This window comes from Pan paniscus, chromosome 11, assembly GCF_029289425.2.
Source record: "Pan paniscus chromosome 11, NHGRI_mPanPan1-v2.0_pri, whole genome shotgun sequence".
NCBI lineage: Eukaryota > Metazoa > Chordata > Mammalia > Primates > Hominidae > Pan > Pan paniscus.
This window is the reverse complement of record NC_073260.2, coordinates 3,823,713-3,842,202: the sequence shown is the minus strand read 5'-3', so window position 1 is coordinate 3,842,202 and position 18,490 is coordinate 3,823,713. Positions and strand designations below refer to the sequence as shown.

Sequence of the window (18,490 nt, the reverse complement as noted above, 5' to 3'; positions counted from 1 at the left end):
GACAGCTGGGATTCCAGGTGTGCACCACCACACTCAGCTAATTCTTTTTTTTTTTTTTTTTTTTAAGTAGAGACAGGGTTTCGCCATGCTGGCCAGGCTGGTCTTGAACTCCTGATCTCCGGCAATCCGCCCTCCTCGGCCTCCCAAAGTGCTGGGTTTACAGGCATGAGCCACTGAGCCCAGCCCTTGAGTTTTCTTTAATTATGACAATGTAACTAATTCTGTAAAGGAAAAGAGCAACAGAGGAACTGCTGGCTTTTCTTTATGAGCTCAGACTTTGGTCCCCAGCAGGCCCTCAGCCATCTCTCCCAGGCGGTCTCTCCACTCCACATGGAGAGTGACCTTCATGTGGTCCCACTGGACTCTTTGTGCCCTTCACAGAAGGCCAAGCAGAGGCCCAGAGGGGAGCAACAGCCACATAGGGACCCAAGAGCCCACCAGAGCCCCTCGGGTGAGACGTGCAGCCCACTGCACCTGTCCCTGCTGCCACCGCCCATCCACCCATGGACAGCAGAGCCCCGGGCTGGGTAGAAAGATGCCAGGAGTCCTCACTTCCTCCATGGCAGATAATGAAGGTGACCCTGCGTGCTGATCCCCGGAGGCACAGCCTGCACAGTGAGGAGCCTGACTAGGGGGTCCCAAGGCCAAGGCCAGAGCCTCTCACAACAGGAGAGTCTGACAATGACAGACGCCCCTCCTGTTCCTCCAATGAAGGCCTCACAAGGCACTGTTGAGGCCTCCTTAGAATTTAATAAAAAAATAAAAAGCACCAACCAACCAATCTCTGAACATCAGTAGCTTCAAAAAAGTAGTACAGGTGTTCCCTGTTTTGAGAAACTGTTTATTACGTGCCACACACTCTGGCCCAGGAATCCCCCAAGAGCCCTAGGTCACACCCCTCCATGCCCTCCACTGCTCTCTTACTTTGGAATGCAGGGATTAAACTGGTGAATGATTATGAAATCTTAGAGTGGTAAAAGCTATTCCAGGCCTTACCCCAAAGCCAGAAACCACAAAAGAAAACTTGATTGATTTAGCTACAGAAGAACTTCAAACTTGTGTGTAGTAAAAAAATAAAAAGGCAGGACACAGTAGCTCCCATCTGTAATCCCAGCACTTTGGGAAGCCAAGGAGGGTGGATCACTCAAGCCCAGGAGTTCAAGACCAGCCTAGGGAACATGGCAAAACCCCATCTCTACAAAAACATACAAAAACTAGCCAGGCGTGGTGACGTGCACCTGTAGTCCCAGCTACTGGGGAGGCTGAGGTGGGAGGATAACCTGAGCCTGGGGAGGTTGAGGCTGCAGTGCCATGATCACGCCACTACACTCCAGCCTGGGTGTACACAGAGTAAGACCCTGTCTCAAAAAAAAAAAAAAAAAGGTTGAACAAACAAAAAACCAAAATCCAAAGTCAAAAGAAAAATGACAGAAAAATAAATGCAATGTACAAGAGTATATTGCACTACTGTACAATATTCTGTGTTATTGTACTGTTGTACAATACACTTTTTTTCTGAGACAGAGTCTCGCTCTGTCACCCAGGCTGGAGTGCTGTGGCACCGTCTCGGTTCACTGCAACCTCCACCTCCTGAGTTCAAGCAATTCTCCTGCCTCAGCCTCCCGATTATCTGGGACTACAGGCACCCGCTACCACACCAGGTTAATTTTTGTATTTTTTAGTAGAGACGAGGTTTCATCATGTTAGCCAGGCTGGTCTCAAACTCCTGACTTCAGGTGATCTGCCCAACTTGGCCTCCCAAAGTGCTGGGATTACAGGCGTGAGCCGCCGCGCCCGACCATACATTGCATTTACGCTCTTGTACAGAGCAGCATACGGCACAGAGAAGAGCTAAATTCCTTACGGTAACAAGCTCTTAGAATCCCTAAGAAAAAGACACACAGCCCAACAGAAAAATAAAAAATGGGCAAAGAACACAGACAGGCAATATTCCAAATGGCCAATAATAAAATGAAAAGATGTTCAACATCACCAGCAGTCAAAGAAATTAGGATTCAAGTGATGAAAAGGGCTGTTTCGCCTATCAGACTGCCAAAGACATCACGCAATGACCTATCTCAGGGCTGGCAAGAGGACAGGCAAGCGGGCATGCCCGCTCACCAGCGGGTGGACGGCAGGCTGGCCCCGCATTTCTGGAGGGCATTTTGGCAAAATGCAGCATAGTCTTTGGCCCGCCGGCCTCTTCTAGGGATTTGCCCGCAGGAAATGTTCAGAGCCGCTCTAAGGAGGCATCATGAAAGCTGTTCACCACAGCACTGTTTTAAAAACTGTGAAGCAGCATGCCAAAACCTTAACAGCCCATGTCTCTGGGAAGTCACCTTATTAATTAGATCATCTCCCCAAAGTTTGGTAATGAAAGAGTATTATTTCATGAGAAAAAAACATTGCTTTTTGAAAAAATTCACGAAGGCATTAAAACAATTCTTTAATGGGTTTCCTGACCCAAAACTGGCCCTCCAGCTTCCCAGGCTGGCATGACTAGAAGCACCCCTCCAAGGCAAGTCTCTGATTTTGATCCTATCAAATCTCTGACACTTTCTAGACAGGAACCGAACCCACAAATTCATCTCCCAGACACGTGTGGATCAGGGCCCAGGGGGCTCACAGAAGCAGCGCGGTGCCCCTGCGCACCATCTGCCCCTTCCACGAGTGGGCGCTGAGGGAGGATCCAGTCGGGTCTGCCCGTTCCCCGCCGCCCGGGGATGCTGAGCACACCCGGGCCACCGCCAGCCTCGGGCACACACCCTGGACCGTTTATAAAACAAAACTGGGAAGACTTTCAAGGTCACATGGTCAGTGCATAGCAGAAGCAGAAACAGCAGCGGCCTCAAGGTCCGGGGCAGTTCCTAGAAACTGTTCCCTCCCCCGAACCTGGCGGCAGGTGTGCTCGAGGAGCCGCCACCCCGGGCAGGTCGTGCGTCCACTCCCCGCCGCAAGCTCGGGTGGGGCAGCCGCGGGGACACGCGGGGGCCGCCCCCGACCCCGGCCCAAGGCTGTGGGGCTGGAGGGGCGGGCAGGCCGGTCTCAGCCCGGAGCCCCGCGTGAACTTCGGGGAGGAACTCGGTTGGCGCCGGGGCCCCGCACGCTCCCTCCCCGCGGCTCCGAGCGCTTTCCCACGGCCACGCCCCCCGCGCCCAGAACTTCCCGGCGACCCCGCGCCCCCTGCGCGCCCCCCGGAGGTGGCCGCGGTACGGGAGGCGGGCAGCACGGGGCTCGGCCCGGCCCAAGCGCCTTCGCCCCGCACCCCGCGGAGGGGGCCGCGTCCGAACCGGGCGGGGCGGGGCGGGGGCGTCCCCGGGGCGCGGGCGCGGCGGCAGGTGGGCGCGCTCTCGCGGGCGGGGGTCCGGCCGGGCCGCGCGCCTCCCCCGGAACTCGGCCGTGCCATTCCCATGATGCCCAGCCACGGGCACGGCTTCCGGAGTGCGGCCGCCGCCGCCACCGTCCGGTAGGTCGCGGGGAGGGGGCGGCTTGGGGGGGTCGCCCCGCCCCCCGCCCCGCCCCTCCCGCGCTTCCCACGGCGCGGCCCGGGCGCGGGGCGGCGGCAGCGGCGGCGCGCGGGGAGGCGGGGAGGCGGGGGGCCCGGCCGGACGCCCCTGCGCCCCCTCCCCGCGCCCCGGCCGAGGGCGGAGCGCGCTGGCCCTGCAGCCTCCGGCCCGCCCCCGGCCCGCCGCCTCCCCCGGGACGTGGGACGCGGGCGCAGGCGGGGTCCGCGCGGCGGGCGGCGGGGGACGGGCGGAGGTGAGCGGGTGCAGGGCCGGGGCCGGGGGGCTCGGGGGCTGGGAAGCTGGGGGGTCGGGGACAGGAGGGCCAGCCAGGCCGGGGCCGGCGCGCCGTGCAGGCCGCGGCGGGCGGGCGGCGGGGGCTCCCCGAGGCAGGCGGACGGGGATCGGCGCCGGGGCTGCTCCGTTCCCCGGGCGGGGATCCTGTCTCTGGCCTCCGTGCGACTCTCGGTCCGCGCGCCCCGCGCTCCTGGAGCCCCAGGTGAGGCGCAGGTGAGGGCCCGCGGTGGGGAGCTTGGGCCCGGCCCGGGGCGGCCGCTGCCCTCCGAGAATGGCCGCGGCCCGGCCGGCCTGGAGACTGCGGTTCACGCCCTGCGCCAGGCGGAGCTTCCGGGAGGGTGGCCGCTCTCCCGGGCCCCAAGCTCGCTAGTCCTCGGATCCCAGAAACATAACTCCGGGGGTGCAGACCTGCTTGGAGGCCCGGCCTCTTCCCTGGGGAGGCTTTCGCTCCCGCCGGGCCGAGGACCAGGTCGCCGATCCGAGCGGCTAGGGTGAGCGCGCCCTCGGGGAGGGGAGCTCCCGTGGGGGACCCTGCCCAGCCCGCAGGCCGTGAGTAGCCCAAGCTTGGGAGTCGGGGGAGGTCGGGCCGGGGCAGCCGGGAGGGGCTCACCTTGCCTTCAGTTCCCAAGCACAGGAAATGGCGGTGCAGCTTTGCTGGGGGACGCTTGTAGTGAGGTTGTAAAATTGCAGCTTCTGGAAGGCTGGGAGCTGAATTCTAGCCCACGCCCACTTCTGGGTGGCTGGAGCGGGTCCTCCTGCTGCCCCGCCCGCTCCTGCACCGGGGCTCCTCTCCCTGGCCTGCAGACCCTGGCCTCCCTACCCTGGGGGAAAACCCCACCTGGGAGGTAAGACCGCTGGCTGAGCTGCTTTTCGGCCAACCGAGAAATGTAGAGTATTTGGGGGCGTTTCTCACAGGTGGGCAGACTGTTAGGATGGCGAGGGCCCAGTGTGGGTGCGTTGGTTCTCTCCAGAAGGTTGATGTCTGGACCGAGAAGGTACCCGAGTGTTCTCCACCGCTTCCTAAAATCTGACACCGTGTGGCCTTGGGGTGCAGGTGCTGGGTGTCCCCACAGCCACCCTCAAGACCGTATCCTGAGGCAGCAATTTGACAAAGCCTGCACCTCTGGCTTGGGCCCACACCTATCTCTAAGGACTGATTAGGGGGCTTTTCTTGTTGTTGTTTTTTTTTTAGAGCCGCTGGAGTGCAATGGCTGATCTCGGCTCACTGTAATCTCCGCCTCCCTGGTTCAAGCGATTCTCGTGCCTCAGCCCCTGGAGTAGCTGGAACTACAGACGTGGGCTCCCACGCCCAGCTAATTTATGTGTTTTTAGTAGAGATGGGGTTTCGCCATGTTGGCCAGGCTGGTCTCGAACTCCTGGCCTCAAGTGATCCACCTGCCTCCACCTCCCAGAGTGCTGGGATTACAGGTGTGAGCCACTATCCCCGACCCAGGGGGCTTTTCAAGAATGATTCAACTCGCATAATGTTTTAAAGCCACAAGCTGTCCTGGGGAGACGACCCCCCTCGATTTTTTTTTTTTCTTTCTGAGATGGAGTCTCGTTCTGTCTCCTAGGCTGGAGTGCAGTGGCGCGATCTCGGCTCACTGCAACCTCTGCCTCCTGGGTTCAAGCAATTCTCCTGTCTCAGCCTCCCCAGTAGCTGGGATTACAGGCACACGCCACCACGCCCGGCTAATTTTTGTATTTTTAGCAGAGGAGGGGTTTCACCATATTGGCCAGGCTGGTCTCAAACTCCTGACCTCAGGTGATCCACCTGCCTCAGCCTCCCAAAGTGCTGGGATTACAGGCGTCAGCCACTGCACCTGGCCAGATTTTTTAATACCGTTCTTGAACTAGGTGATTTGACAACTTAGAAAACTGTTCACTGGGTGTCCAGGCCTTCTCTGCAATCAGTCAGAAGCTGTAAACGTGGCTAGTGGAGAACAGACTATTTCCCCAGGAAAACTCCCCTCCCCGACCTTGTCATCTAGTGTAAAGACACTGACTTGGGCCAGTTTTCTTAAGGTAGTATTTAAGGTAGTATTCTTAAGGTAGTATTGCTGTTTAAGGAGTCAATAGTCTTAATTTAGACTCTCCTCAGCCCAAGGCTAATGCAAATGTTTTGTCATTTATGTCAGTTTGCAGAGGCAATTTGAATAACACCTACAGTAAGGCAGGCGTGGTCTGCTAGCCAGTGAAAGAGCCCCTCTCGCATTGTTGGTCCCCCAGTGCTCTGTGTCAGTGGGGGATCTCTCCAGAAGGTGACTTTATGGGGGATGTCATGGGCTGCAGTGGGTGGCCAGAATTTGAGAACTAGCAGATAACGTCACATACATGCCCCATCCCCATCACTTCAGCCAGCATCAGATCTGCTGTCCAGGATAGCTATACATTACTTGTGGTTAAATGTATTTGTCTTAATACATTAAGTTAAATATATTTGTACTTGTGGTTAAATGTCTTAGAGTACGTTCCTTCAAAAGTTAATTTTGAGCCCTTAAGTTAATGATATTTCTTTCCAAAAAAAAAAAATTTATGAACTGTAGCTTCAGCCTGTAATTAGATGCCTCTGATTCTCTTTGATTCTGGTAGTCAAAAGTCTATTGAAAAAGCAGAGAGAGAATGCCTCGGTGTGTAAGTGGAGTGATGAGGACCTGATCTCTGGGCCGTGTGGGAACACTGGCTGCCATTTCATCACAGTCAACCTGGACTCACAGAATTTCAAGTAATTTCAAGTAATTCTTGTATTTTAGTTTCCCTTGTAGGGCACAAATTGGTGCTAGCAAATGACTTACTTCTGAATCTGTCTCACCCCCTGGTTAATTGCTGGTTACCCCTTTTGGGCTCACCTGTGTGTAGGTGGCCAGGCTCACCTTTTGTTTCTTTTTCTTTCTTTCTTTCTTTTTTTTTTTTTTGAGATGGAGTCTCATTCTGTCGCCCAGACTGGAGTGCAGTGGCGCGATCTCAGCTCACTGCAAACTCTACCTCCTGGGTTCGAGCAATTCTCCTGCCTCAGCCTCCCAAGTAGCTGGGATTACAGGCATGCGCCACCATGCCCGGCTAATTTTTGTGTTTTTTTAGTAGAGATGGAGTTTCACTATATTGGTCAGGCTGATCTTGAGCTCCTGACCTCAGGTGATCCACCCGCCTTGGCCTTCCAAAGTGCTGGATTACAGGCGTGAGCCACCACACCTGGCCACAGCCTCACGTTTTTGTGAAAAGATGGTGGCATGTAGATACCCAATTATGTGCTTGTCAGGAAGGAAGCGCCTGGTTAACCGGAGAAAGCTCCTGGTAAAGAAGAATCCATAACAGAGGCAAAACATACTGGCCAGTTTTCGCCCACTGCTGAGGTCCTGAGGGCAGCCACCGCCTCTGAGCCAAGGGGAGTTCAGTGTCCATAAGCCTTGGGGCCTTGCTTGCATAAGAACCGCTTTGCACTGCAATTTTGGGGGAGGCAGGTGGGTATCACAGCAATGTGTTAAGAATGAATAGCTGCGCAGTATCCCTGGTATTGTTCTAAGTGACTGCCATCCACCTGAGCTTCCTCCCTGCAGTGGCAATCCCCAGGCCATTCGTGAGCAGGTCTTCAAAGCGTCCCAAGCTCAGCCCAGCACTTGTGCTGAGGCAGCCACCTTTGGTCTGAAATCTGGCAGCGCAGGATGAGAAGGGGGACATCACTGTGTTCAGGGTGACTTCTGTGCTAGTTAGCTAAGAATAACAATGCAGTCCCATGAGACCACCTGGCAAATTTACATTTGACATTTAACATAGAGACGGTTTAGTAAAAGCAGCCGTTCAAGATGTTTGGGGAAATAATTTTTGAGTGGCTCACATCATACAACTTTCTGTTCCAGGAGCTTGTTGGTTGGGTCAAGAATGAACCTACGCATGACGGCGTGCTGATCCTGGGTTTCTAGTCGTCCTTTTTAACCTGCAAAGAAGCATTTGCAGACGTTATCTCATGGGTACCGCTTGCCAACTTTGGAGGTAAATAAAACCTCTCCCCTCTTACAGAGAAGGTGGAAGCCCGGAGTGAGAAGGGAAGAGCGGGGAGGTGATGACCGTGCGTGCCCCGGGCGGCACCGTGGAGGGTGGTTGGAAACATTTTCTTACTGAATCTTCCCAGCAGCCCCGGGCTGGAGCAGGTAAATTGTTCCTTTCCCAGCTGAGGAATCCGACGCCCCAGGAGCATGAGTAAGTCGCACAAGGACGCCCAGCTAGCTGGACGTTGGGCTCCACCCAACTCTCTCCACTCTGTGAGCCCGACATGCTGTTCCTCTGGGGCCTCGCTTGGTGTTGGCAGCTATCGCTGTTCGTAGCTGCATCATGCCCATGTGCTTTCTTTCCGCCCAGGATGTGAAGCCTGTAGAGAAATAAAGCATCGCCCCTCTGCGCGCCCCTCCCTGTCTGCTAGAATGTTTCTCATGAACGCTTCTCCAGTGGTTGCTCTCCAGTCCAAATGGGAGGCCTTTGGCCCGCCAGGGAGCTGTAGGTTCCCCAGGTGCTTCTCGGAGGCTGAAGAGGGCGTGGAGAGCGCGTCGGTGAGCGCCCGGGTGCAGATGCTGATCAGCACTCTGCAGCGCGACGGGGCTGCTCGGGGCACCAGCGATGAGCGCGCCGCACAGAGGGGCCACAGGGCAGAGGGATGCCACAACGCCAGGCGGGCTGCCAAGCCCACCGTGCACAAGGAGCCACCCGCGTTGGCTGCCTGTGGTCTCGTTGCTGACTTTGACCCCATGGGGGAGGAGGAAACTGCAGACTTTGGCCCGTTGGTGCTAGATTCAGACAGTGATGATTCCGTGGACAGGGACATTGAGGAGGCCATCCAGGAGTACCTGAAGGCAAAGAGTGGAGCCGCACAGCCCGGGGCCGGCGGGGCCCAGCCAGGTGCAGCCCAGCCTTCCAGGGGCGCAGGCGGAGGCAGTAGATGTAAGCCGGAACCGGCTCACGGCAGTGCCCCGACTGCCCTGTGTCCCCCAAAACTTGTACCTGGATCGGGTGGTGGCCCCGGCAGCCAGGTGGGATCCAGCGAGGACCAGGGCTCCGCCTCCCCGGTCAGTGTGAGCAGCGATGACTCCTTCGAGCAGAGCATCAGGGCGGAAATAGAACAGTTTCTGAATGAGAAGAGACAGCATGAGACCCAGAAATGTGATGGGTCAGTGGAGAAGAAACCAGACGCAAATGAAAATTCCGCCAAGTCACTCTTGAAATCCCACCAAGAGCCGCCTACAAAGGTGGTGCATCGGCAGGGCCTGCTGGGCGCCCAGAAGGAGTTCGCCTTCCGCAAACCTCCCCGGTTAGCGAAGATGAACGTGCAGCCCAGAAGCCTCAGGTCCAAGGTCACGACCACGCAGGAGAACGAGGGCAGCACGAAGCCGGCAACCCCCTGCCGCCCTTCAGAAGCAGCACAGAATAAAGGTGGGATCAAAAGGAGCGCCAGCGCTGCAAGGAGGGGAAAGCGAGTCACGAGTGCGGCACAGGCGCCTGAGACGTCCGACTCCAGCAGCGACGACGGCATCGAGGAGGCCATCCAGCTGTACCAGCTGCAGAAAACACGCAAGGAGGCCGACGGGGACCCGCCCCAGAGGGTCCAACTCCGAGAGGAGAGAGCGCCTGACCCTCCCGCACACAGCACAAGCAGTGCCACAAAAAGTGCCTTGCCCGAGACCCACAGGAAAACACCCAGCAAGAAGAAGCCAGTGGCCACCAAGACCACGGACCCTGGTCCAGGGGGCCTGGACACTGACCATGCCCCCAAGCTCCTGAAGGAAACCAAAGCTCCACCTCCAGCGAGCCCTGCTTCCAGGAGTGAGTTTGTGGAACGGTCCTCGTGCCGGGCAGACACATCTGCTGAGCTGATGTGTGCAGAAGCAATCCTGGACATCTCCAAGACGATCCTGCCGGCCCCTGTGGAGGGCAGTGACGGGTCCCTGTCCGCAAGCCCACTCTTCTACTCCCTGAACGTGCCTTCCCGCTCTGACGGCGACAGTAGCTCCGTGGACAGCGATGACAGCATCGAGCAGGAAATCCGGACATTTTTGGCCCTCAAGGCGCAGTCAGGGAGTTTGCTGGCCAGAGGTGAGAGCTGCCCGCAGGCTGCCCAGGGTCCACTTTTGCCGCCTGGCCTCAACAGCCAGACCGGCGGCCACAAGACCCCTCTCTCTAAAACACCAGACCCACTGCTGGGCTGCAAAAGGAAGCGTAGAGGTGGTGGCCATGTGAGGCCATCCACGCCCAAGAAAATGCAGGAGGTGGTGAAAGACGGTAGCCAGGATGCCGACCACAGCCAGGGGAGAGCTGAGCCCGGCCATGAGGGGCGAGACCTGCCCATCCAGGGCAAAGCCAGTGAGGCCCTGGGAGGGGAGGGCACCGCCAGGGGGCCTGGCGACACTCGCATGTCACAGGGCCAGGGTAAGACAGACGAGGCAAGGCGCCTAGACGAGAAGGAGAGCTCCGAAGACAAAAGCAGCTCCCTGGACAGTGACGAGGACCTGGACACAGCCATCAAGGACTTGTTAAGGTCCAAGCGAAAGCTCAAGAAGAGGTGCAGGGAGCCCAGGGCTGCGTGCAGGAAGAAGGTCAGGTTCAGCACAGCCCAGACGCACTTCTTGGAGCAGCTGGGCGGGCTCCGGAGAGACTGGAAAGACAGGGGCCCGCCGGTGCTGAAGAGCTGCCTCTCCAAGTCCAAGAGAGACAGTGGCGAGGGTCCTGGGAAGAAACCCCCCAGTGTCTTTGGCAGCACGGCAGAGAGGACGAGGCAGGAGGGCGCCGGGAGCCAGGACGCGGCCCTGGCCTTCCGGGTGAGGAGACCCGCCTCCGCCTCTGCCTCCGAAGGGAATCCATTCCCCAGGGAGTCCCAGGGCCCAGCTCCCAGCCCCGGCTCCCTGTCTGATGACAGCAGTTCAGTGGACAGCGACGACAGCATCGAACTGGAGATTAGGAAGTTTTTGGCGGAAAAGGCCAAGGAGTCGGTGAGCAGTTCAGAAGTTCAGGCAGACGGCCTCACCGCTCTCGGGACAGGGGGCCCAGCCAGGCCAGAGGTGCCGTGCAGGAAGGAGCCGGCCCCACCGCCTGGCGTGTGCACACGCAGCCAGAGGGCCAGGGGGGTCCCACATCTGGCCGAAGGGCTTCGAGGCACAGAGAGCGCAGGAGCACAGGGCACAGCTGGTCTGTTCAGCCAGGGCGGGAAGGGGCTCCCCGCTGCTCCTGCCCGAGGGGATCCGGTGCCGCCCAGGAGCACCAGCGGCGGTGTCTCCGCCAAGGGGCTCTCAGTGAGCAGGAGAAATGTTTACGTTCACAAGGACCAGAGCCCACGAGGGACTGAGCCTGCTGCCAAAAGTGCTTTTGGTCAGCTGCCCAGCTGTGCCACAGCGGGCACCGAGGCAGGAGGCGCCAGAGGAACCTTTCACATGGGCTGCGGGAGCCCGAGCTTCCTGACCCCCAGCCCGGGAGCTGAGAGGGACGCTGGAGCCCAGGCCGACCGCACACCGCCCTGGAGTGACTTCGCCCACCAGAGTCGGCTGCCCAGCCCGTGGGTGCTGCGCTCCGAAGGCAGGGATGCAGTGTGGAGGGGGGGCGTCGGGAGCGAGAGAGACAAGGGGTCCGAGGGCCCCGCCCGGGGCCTGCCCAGCCTGCCCCTTGCCGGCTTCTCGCCGCTGCTGTCCACCCAGCTCTTCCACTTTGGAAAGGGTGTCTCCTGGGGGGGCAGGCAGGCTGGCCTCTTCAGCCCCCACCTGGGGCTGCCTCTGCAGGGCCCGTCCTTCTCGGCCTTCAGGGAGGCCCAGGCCGGACCCAGCCCTGTCTTTGGAAGCCCACACTTGCTGGCAAAGAAGGACGGCGGCCCCTGGCCAACCAGGAAGGCACAGACAGGGCTGAGTTTGCATGACAGGAGGAGCTCGGGCTCGGAGGAAAGCATTTTAGACCTGAGGTATCGACGAAGGGTCAACAGGGATGACCAGGAGCAGGACGCCTTGGGCAGTGACGCCAGTGACTTCAGCGACACCTTCACGGAGGACAGTGGCGGCAGCTCAGTAGTGAAGGTCTAAGCCCTCGAGCTGTGGGTTCGCGTCCTGGGTTGCGTGCATTCGTGGAAAGCGGCGTAGCTGTGCGTGTAGCCGTGCGTGTGTGTGATGGTTCCGTAGCTGCAAGGAGGGGAAACAGTCTATTATACATAGCCCTGTATATATGTACACCAACATGAAACTTTTATTTAACAGACGTGTCCTGGTAAATATGATTTTTGTAGCTTTTTGTAAATTATTTAAAGTGATGTAAAAAATATTTTTGGAAAATACTGTTGTTCAATTTTGTAGGGTGTTCCTAACTGCAGTTTTCTGTGTTCTGCATACAAGTCTTAGATTAGGAAACATTTGGTTCTTATCATCACAGCCAGGTTCACAGAGGCTCTGATGCTTTTTGGTTGATTGCTGGTGAGAATGGCCGGCGGTGGCTGTAGTGGTAGCCTGAGGAAGGCCGAGCTGCCCTCCCTGGGAATCACTCAGATGCCCCAAGATGTCCGTTGGGAAGCTCCCAGGACAGCACTTTTTATACAGAGGACACCGCCTCGGCCCCACGTCCTTAGAGGCCAGAGCACATCTGAAAACTGCAATCACAGCCGTCCGCTGGAAAAACGTTTCGAAGCACAGTGGCCAGCGAGCGAGCACGTGGCTACTCCCTGTTGCATGTCAAATCCACACAGATGTCAGCGGCAGCTGCTCGGCAGCCCAGCCCTGGGCCTGGGTGGGTTCATGTCCAATCTTGTTCGATCACTAGATGATTCTAACATCGAAATAAACCTCTTTTTATATGGCGTTACTGTTCTTTTTAAATCATGGTTCTTAAAGATAACACACGTGCACTTAAAATGTCCTTTTCTCTGGCCGGGCGCGGTGACTCACACCTGTAATCCCAGAACTTTGGGAGGCTGAGGCGGGTGGATCACCTGAGGTCAGGAGTTCGAGACCAGCCTGGCCAACATGGCAAAACCTCGTCTCTACTAAAACTACAAAAATTAGCCAGGCATGGTGGCGGATGCCTGTAATCCCAGCTACTCAGGAGACTGAGGAAGGAGAATCGCTTGAACCTAAGAGGCAGAGGTGGCAGTGAGCTGAGATCGTGCCATTGCACTCCAGCCTGGGTGACAAGAGTGAAACTCCATCTCAAAAAACAAAACAAATTTCTTTTCTTGCACACACCAATAAGCACTGCTTTGAACTTTGGTCCCCAGACACCCAGGGCAGAGATGATGTGCAAAACCCAGTCCTGGGGATAAGCGTTCTCCATACCTGCCCTCCAGAAACAGGAGCCCCATCAGAGGTGTGCCTGAACACCAACGTCAGCCCTTTGGGTGGCTTTCTGTGGGCGCCTCCCAGGGCAGAATGCACAGGGCCCTCTCCTGCACTGTGGTGTGGTTAAAGGTGGCGACCTCAGGTCCTTGGTGTTGGTGCCCTGTGATGCTGCCCTGGTATTCTGTGCCTTCTGCTCTGAGGCCACCGCAGTGTCCGTGGCTACTACAGAGACAGAAGCAGTGCTGGGCACTGACGGGCCGTGACATTTACATTGTAATTGTCCAGCAAACTTTGATGAGTCACTGGAGCTTCCCAGGTCAGCCTCGTGGCTTAGCTGCCATGCGGGGTTTCTTTGGAGCTGAATCTTGTTGGTATTCGAACATGCGAGTGGCTTGTTGCGCCCCTGGGTTTTAGCAAGAATTCACTCTTGTATCCAGATGCAGGCATGTGCCGCCTGCCATCCACAGATGCAATGTCTGCTGGGTCAGAAGCCGTGATGAGGGTCCCTGTGGTTGCCGTTCCTGTCCAGCCCCGTCTTTTGTGTGTGATATCTTCGTTGTGGCATATTGCTTCACTTAGGTGCTTCCAGGAGAAACAGTTCCATGTAATCCATGCTCTTTTATTTATATTGCTTTTTTTTATTTTTTATTTTTTCAGACGGTGTCTCACTCTGTCACCCAGGCTAGAGTGCAGTGGCGCAATCTTGGCTCATGCAACCTTCACTTCCCAGGTTCAAGCGATTCTTGTGCCTCAGCCTCCCGAGTAGCTGGGACTACAGGCATGAGTCACCTCACTCAGCTAATTTTTGGATTTTTAGTAGAGAGGGGTTTCACCGTGTTGTTCAGGCTGGTCTCAAACTCCTGACCTCAGGTGATCCGCCTGCCTCGGACCTCCCAAAGTGCTGGGATTACAGGCTTGCGCCACCGTGCCCGGCCTTATTTATATTTCTAAATAGTGCCTGTGGGGATGTTGGCTGGAAACCAACCCCCTTGTCCTGGGCCCACCAGGGGAGGAGCCACAGCCACAGGGCACGTAGCACTGAGCCTCTCCCACTCCTGCCCCCATGCCCACCCCAGGGTCGCTTGTCTCATCTCTTCCCCAAACCCCGGACCCTTTACACCTTTCCTGACGTTCACATGTCCTCTGCCAACACTCCACATAGCAGTGCAGGTCAGAGCTGCTGCTGCCCCAGAAAGAAGACCTCCTGAGGTTCAGGGACATGGCATCTGTAACACGGTCACCAGCTCTAGTTAGCGTGTTCTGCCCGTACATGTGTGTAGGGCATCCCCTATCCACGTGCAGAGCAGTTGCCAATTGGCTTACAGTCACCGTGGGTTAATCACTCACTAAGAATGTTCCAGGAACCCGCATTTCTTTGTGGAACATTTTGGTCCATTTTCAGTTTTTGTAAAGAGGTGCCGTGTCGTCGCGGGGCCTCTTGTGCACTCAAAACTGCACAAGATGTCCCCAGTTCAGAGCTCCTTACCGAGGCCCTTGGGGTCAGGCTTTGCTGTGACAAACAGTGGCTTGCTTAAATACCGACCAAATGGCCCTCCTGATGGGGTTAAAACAGGCGATCCATGCCAGTCTTCCCTGGAGCACGGGGGGGCTTCCTCCCACCTTTGTTCTGCCGATCACAGTTGCCCTTGGAGCTCCTCTTGTCCTGCTTTCAGGAGTCACTGGTGCTTTAAGACTCAGCTGGAGATGAGTCGGTCGGTGCCTTCTTTCTCTTCACAAACTGGAATTCCCTGGAATTGCCCATGGGCCATGTGACCTGAAAGTGGTGCTTCTTCACCCCTGCACTGCCCCATTTGTTTTAGAGAAGAGGCCAAGATCCAAGGTTCGTCCACACCTGCCAGCGGGTTTTCCTGTATGGGAGGGGGCCGCAGTTGGGGCAGCCAGGAGCTGCACAGGAGGGATGCCCGCCCCTGTGTTGGCAGTCTGTCTCCCAGCACCTCCGCAGATTCAGGTGTGACGATGCGGCTGCATCCCATGAATACAGGCCCGGCACCGCTGTGGGAATAAGTAGATGTGTGCCCACCCTGTAGGAGTCTCCGGTGGACGGTGTGTCAGTAAGTCAAGCTCTTTGCAAGTCTGTAATTATTAAGACCTAGAGGTGAGTCATGTCCCAAGAGCCCCTCTCTTCCCAGGGAGTAGGGCCAGGGTCCATTTCATCCAATACAAGTAATTGGGAGAGGCCAGGTTTTAAGGTTTCTCGTCCTCTGGGATGAGTCAGCCTGATGTCGGGGAACGAGGATGGGAAAAGGAAAAAGCTCTGGCGGGTCATGTCTGATATTCTCCACCCACGTCCCTATGTAGGGGGAGAAGCTTCCTTTAAGGAAGAGTCCCCCTTAATTTATCTGTCGCTCAGAATCTGAAGGGTCAGACAGCAGATTTTCCCAGCTCGAGATATATTTGCTTTGGAAAATCAAGCAGTACATGTAATTATTAGCACCTGTCTGCTCATATAAACATGTAAAAGGCATTGCCCCTGGATCCCCCCTCCCTCAAAACGAATGAAAGGACCTGTTTAAAGGGGCGTGGGGAACAGCACAAAGTCCACATTCCATATCCGCAAATCACAACCAGGTTTATTCCCAGGCGTGGCTGTTGGGGAGGGTGGGGGACAGATCACATTATTTGCAAAATCTTTGAGGCTTCTGGTATTTTGTGTACTAAATGTAAGAGATTTTTTTTTCAATGTCAAGATATTTTACTACATAATAGAAACCATTCTAATATTGACTGTAATGAAAAGATAAAGGTTACTGATGAAAAATACAGAAATATAAATGAAAATGTACGTTTAAGAACAGGCTGGTTTTAAACCAACCCAGCAGTAAAATTCAGCGATTAGTAAAGTGACATGAATTTTTTTTTTTTTTTTTTTTTTGGAGACGGGGTCTCACTCTGTCGCCCAAGCTGGAGTGCAGTGGTGTCTTGGCTCGCTGCAGCTTCCACCTCCCGGGTTCAAGCAATTCTCCCGCTTCAACCTCCCAAGTAGCTGGGATTACAGGTGTGCACCACCATTCCTGGCTAATTTTTGTATTTTTAGTAGACACAGGGTTTCGCCATGTTGGCCAGACTGGTCTCAAACTTCTGGCCTCAGGTGATCCGCCCACATCAGTCTCCAAAAGTGCTGGCATTACAGGCATGAGCCATCGTGCCCAGCCTTAGCTTGTAATTTCTGAGTGGAATAAAAAGGCTAAACAAAGCAAAGACTGCTCTGTGGAGTGAAGAGAGAGGGTTTCAGAAATGGCTGTGTCCTTTTTTTTTTTTTTTTTTTTTTCAAATATCTCTGCAAACTGATGTTACACTGTGTTTCCGTCACCTTTCCTGTAATTCCGAGATTTTGAAAGAACACAGTACAGATGGGTGCCATTTTCTTTTCATTTTGCAACCCTCCGTTCTGTACGCTTTAATCCCAAACAGAAAACACACCCATTTAGCATTCCGTTAGATCAGTGGACTTGATTTTTCTCAGCATGTGAAGATTTCAGTTTGGAAATCTGTTCCAAAGAGGAAGGTCTCCAGATTTGTGATCCCTGGAGCTCTGTATGACTCACAAATGTGTAGTAGGTTAGGACTGAATCTGCGGCTCTAGTGCCGATGGCCTCCCGCCTCCACGATGTCCCCAAGGCGGGCTCCAGCGAGGCCGGCTCGCAGCCTTCCATGCGGCTCTGTTTCCCATCTGAGAGGGAGGCCCCAGGTGTGAAGATCGGGCAAGGTGACAATGCCAAAGCCCTTAGAACACTGCGAGATGCCAAGAAACGGAGCGGCGGGCACACGCCCGGGCCTGGGCATGGGAGACAGGCAGGCTCACAATTCAGAGGTATTGGGGATTTTCATCTTTCCAGATGCTTACTCTATTTAGAATAAATGAGTGGAGTCTAACTTTCCATCAGCTCATTAGCAGCTGTACAGAAATAACATTTTATTAGACACGACTAACTAAATCACTCGGCACCCAACTGAGATGCCAGAATTGAGCCCGTGAAGCCCGTAGGAGGGAGGCACCTGTTGCTGTTGGTTGATACTCCCAGCCTGGGCCCCGACAGCGCCTCAGCTAGAATTGGGGGTGTTATCCGAGTGAAGTGGTTTCATCAGGTGTGACTTTGCCTGCAGGCGTGACTTTGCCTGGATGAAGCCATCTTGCTACAGCAGTGCAGGTGTTCAACAGTTCTAGGCTGGCGGGGAAACAAACGCAGTCATTTGGACTGATGGCTTTATCTTACCCTGGTGCTTTTCAAAATCATCTGTGGAGGAAGTAATGCATTCTTTTTTTTTTTTTTTTTTTTTTTTTTTGAGACAGAATCTTGCTCTGTCGCCTGAGCTGGAGTGCAGTGGCGTGATCTCGGCTCACTGCAATCTCCGCCTCCCAGGTTCAAGCATTTCTCCTGCCTCTGCCTCCCGAGTAGCTGGAATTACAGGCACACCCCACAACACCCCTGGCTAATTTTTGTATTTTTAGTAGAGACAGGGTTTCACCATGTTGGTCAGGATGGTCTGGAGCACCTGACCTCAAGTGATCTGCCCACCTCAGCCTCCCAAAGTGCTGGGATTACAGGTGTGAGCCACCCACCACGCCCGGCCGGGAATGCATTCTTTTCAGTGTGTTGAGAAACCTGATTGATAAGGCTTTTTTTTTTTAATTTATTTCAATAGAAGCTAAACACAGAGGGGTTACTGGTATTTCTGGTATTTTTAAGGAATAACTGCAAAAACATTTTCAGTTTGATGCCTGGAGTCTCTGCTGGTTTTTTAGCTCAGAAGAAAGATATTACATAGATCCTGGCTTCAGGGCCAATTTTGTATACTTTTTAATTAAATATATTGATTTTCTCTGGAAAGCATTTCCATCCCAAATTGGACATTAAGACTGTTGCCAAAATGTTTACTTTTGTGTATTAATAATAAAACGTTTATATGAAGAAATAACCCATCATGATGTTTAACTTCTTCCCTAATTCGTGAGTAGAATCCCTGCAGGTAAGAATCTATAAACAAGATATTATTGATGGTGTGTAAGAGGAGTTTCTTTTTTCTAGTTTCAGTACTTTCTAAATTTCCTATAATGAACACATCTTGCTCTCATAGAGGGAAAAAAAATCCATGTCATAGACAATTTTTTTTTTATTGAAGACCCTGTAGCTCATAGTAAACATGGATTTATGACTACATAGAGATAAAAATCCACTTCATGTAGTTATTACCCCCCTTAGCAAAATACAGGTAATCCCCTGCCTTTTTTTTTTACTTTTTATTGAAATTTTAAAATAAACATAGAGAATGCCCATGTCTGCATCACCCCCTTCCACAACGAAGGGCATTCACCAACCTTGTCTCTGCCCCTGCCCCTGCCCCTGCCCCTTGCTGGAGCATGAAGCACACAAACATGGT

General features: G+C 54.8%; 1 protein-coding gene across 14 annotated transcripts; it reads left to right on the top strand.

Annotated features, from left to right (window-relative positions):
- The first annotated feature begins 3,329 nt into the window (after window positions 1-3,329).
- PPP1R26 (protein phosphatase 1 regulatory subunit 26) lies at window positions 3,330-18,435 on the top strand. Of its 14 annotated transcripts, none has more exons than XM_055117486.2 (5): window positions 3,610-3,759; window positions 6,393-6,525; window positions 7,658-7,790; window positions 7,933-7,997; window positions 8,157-12,613. In XM_055117486.2, exons 4-5 carry the CDS (start codon window positions 7,994-7,996, stop codon window positions 11,846-11,848), a joined length of 3,696 nt encoding a protein of 1,231 aa, XP_054973461.1. In that variant the 5' UTR covers window positions 3,610-3,759; window positions 6,393-6,525; window positions 7,658-7,790; window positions 7,933-7,993; the 3' UTR covers window positions 11,849-12,613. The 14 variants fall into 14 exon arrangements, 13 of the variants coding, with proteins under 13 accessions (XP_034785352.2, XP_034785344.2, XP_063449937.1 ...); XM_055117485.2 differs by having other exon boundaries at window positions 7,930-7,997; XM_034929461.2 differs by lacking the exons at window positions 3,610-3,759; window positions 7,933-7,997 and adding an exon at window positions 3,330-3,466.
- Window positions 18,436-18,490: the final 55 nt, after the last annotated feature.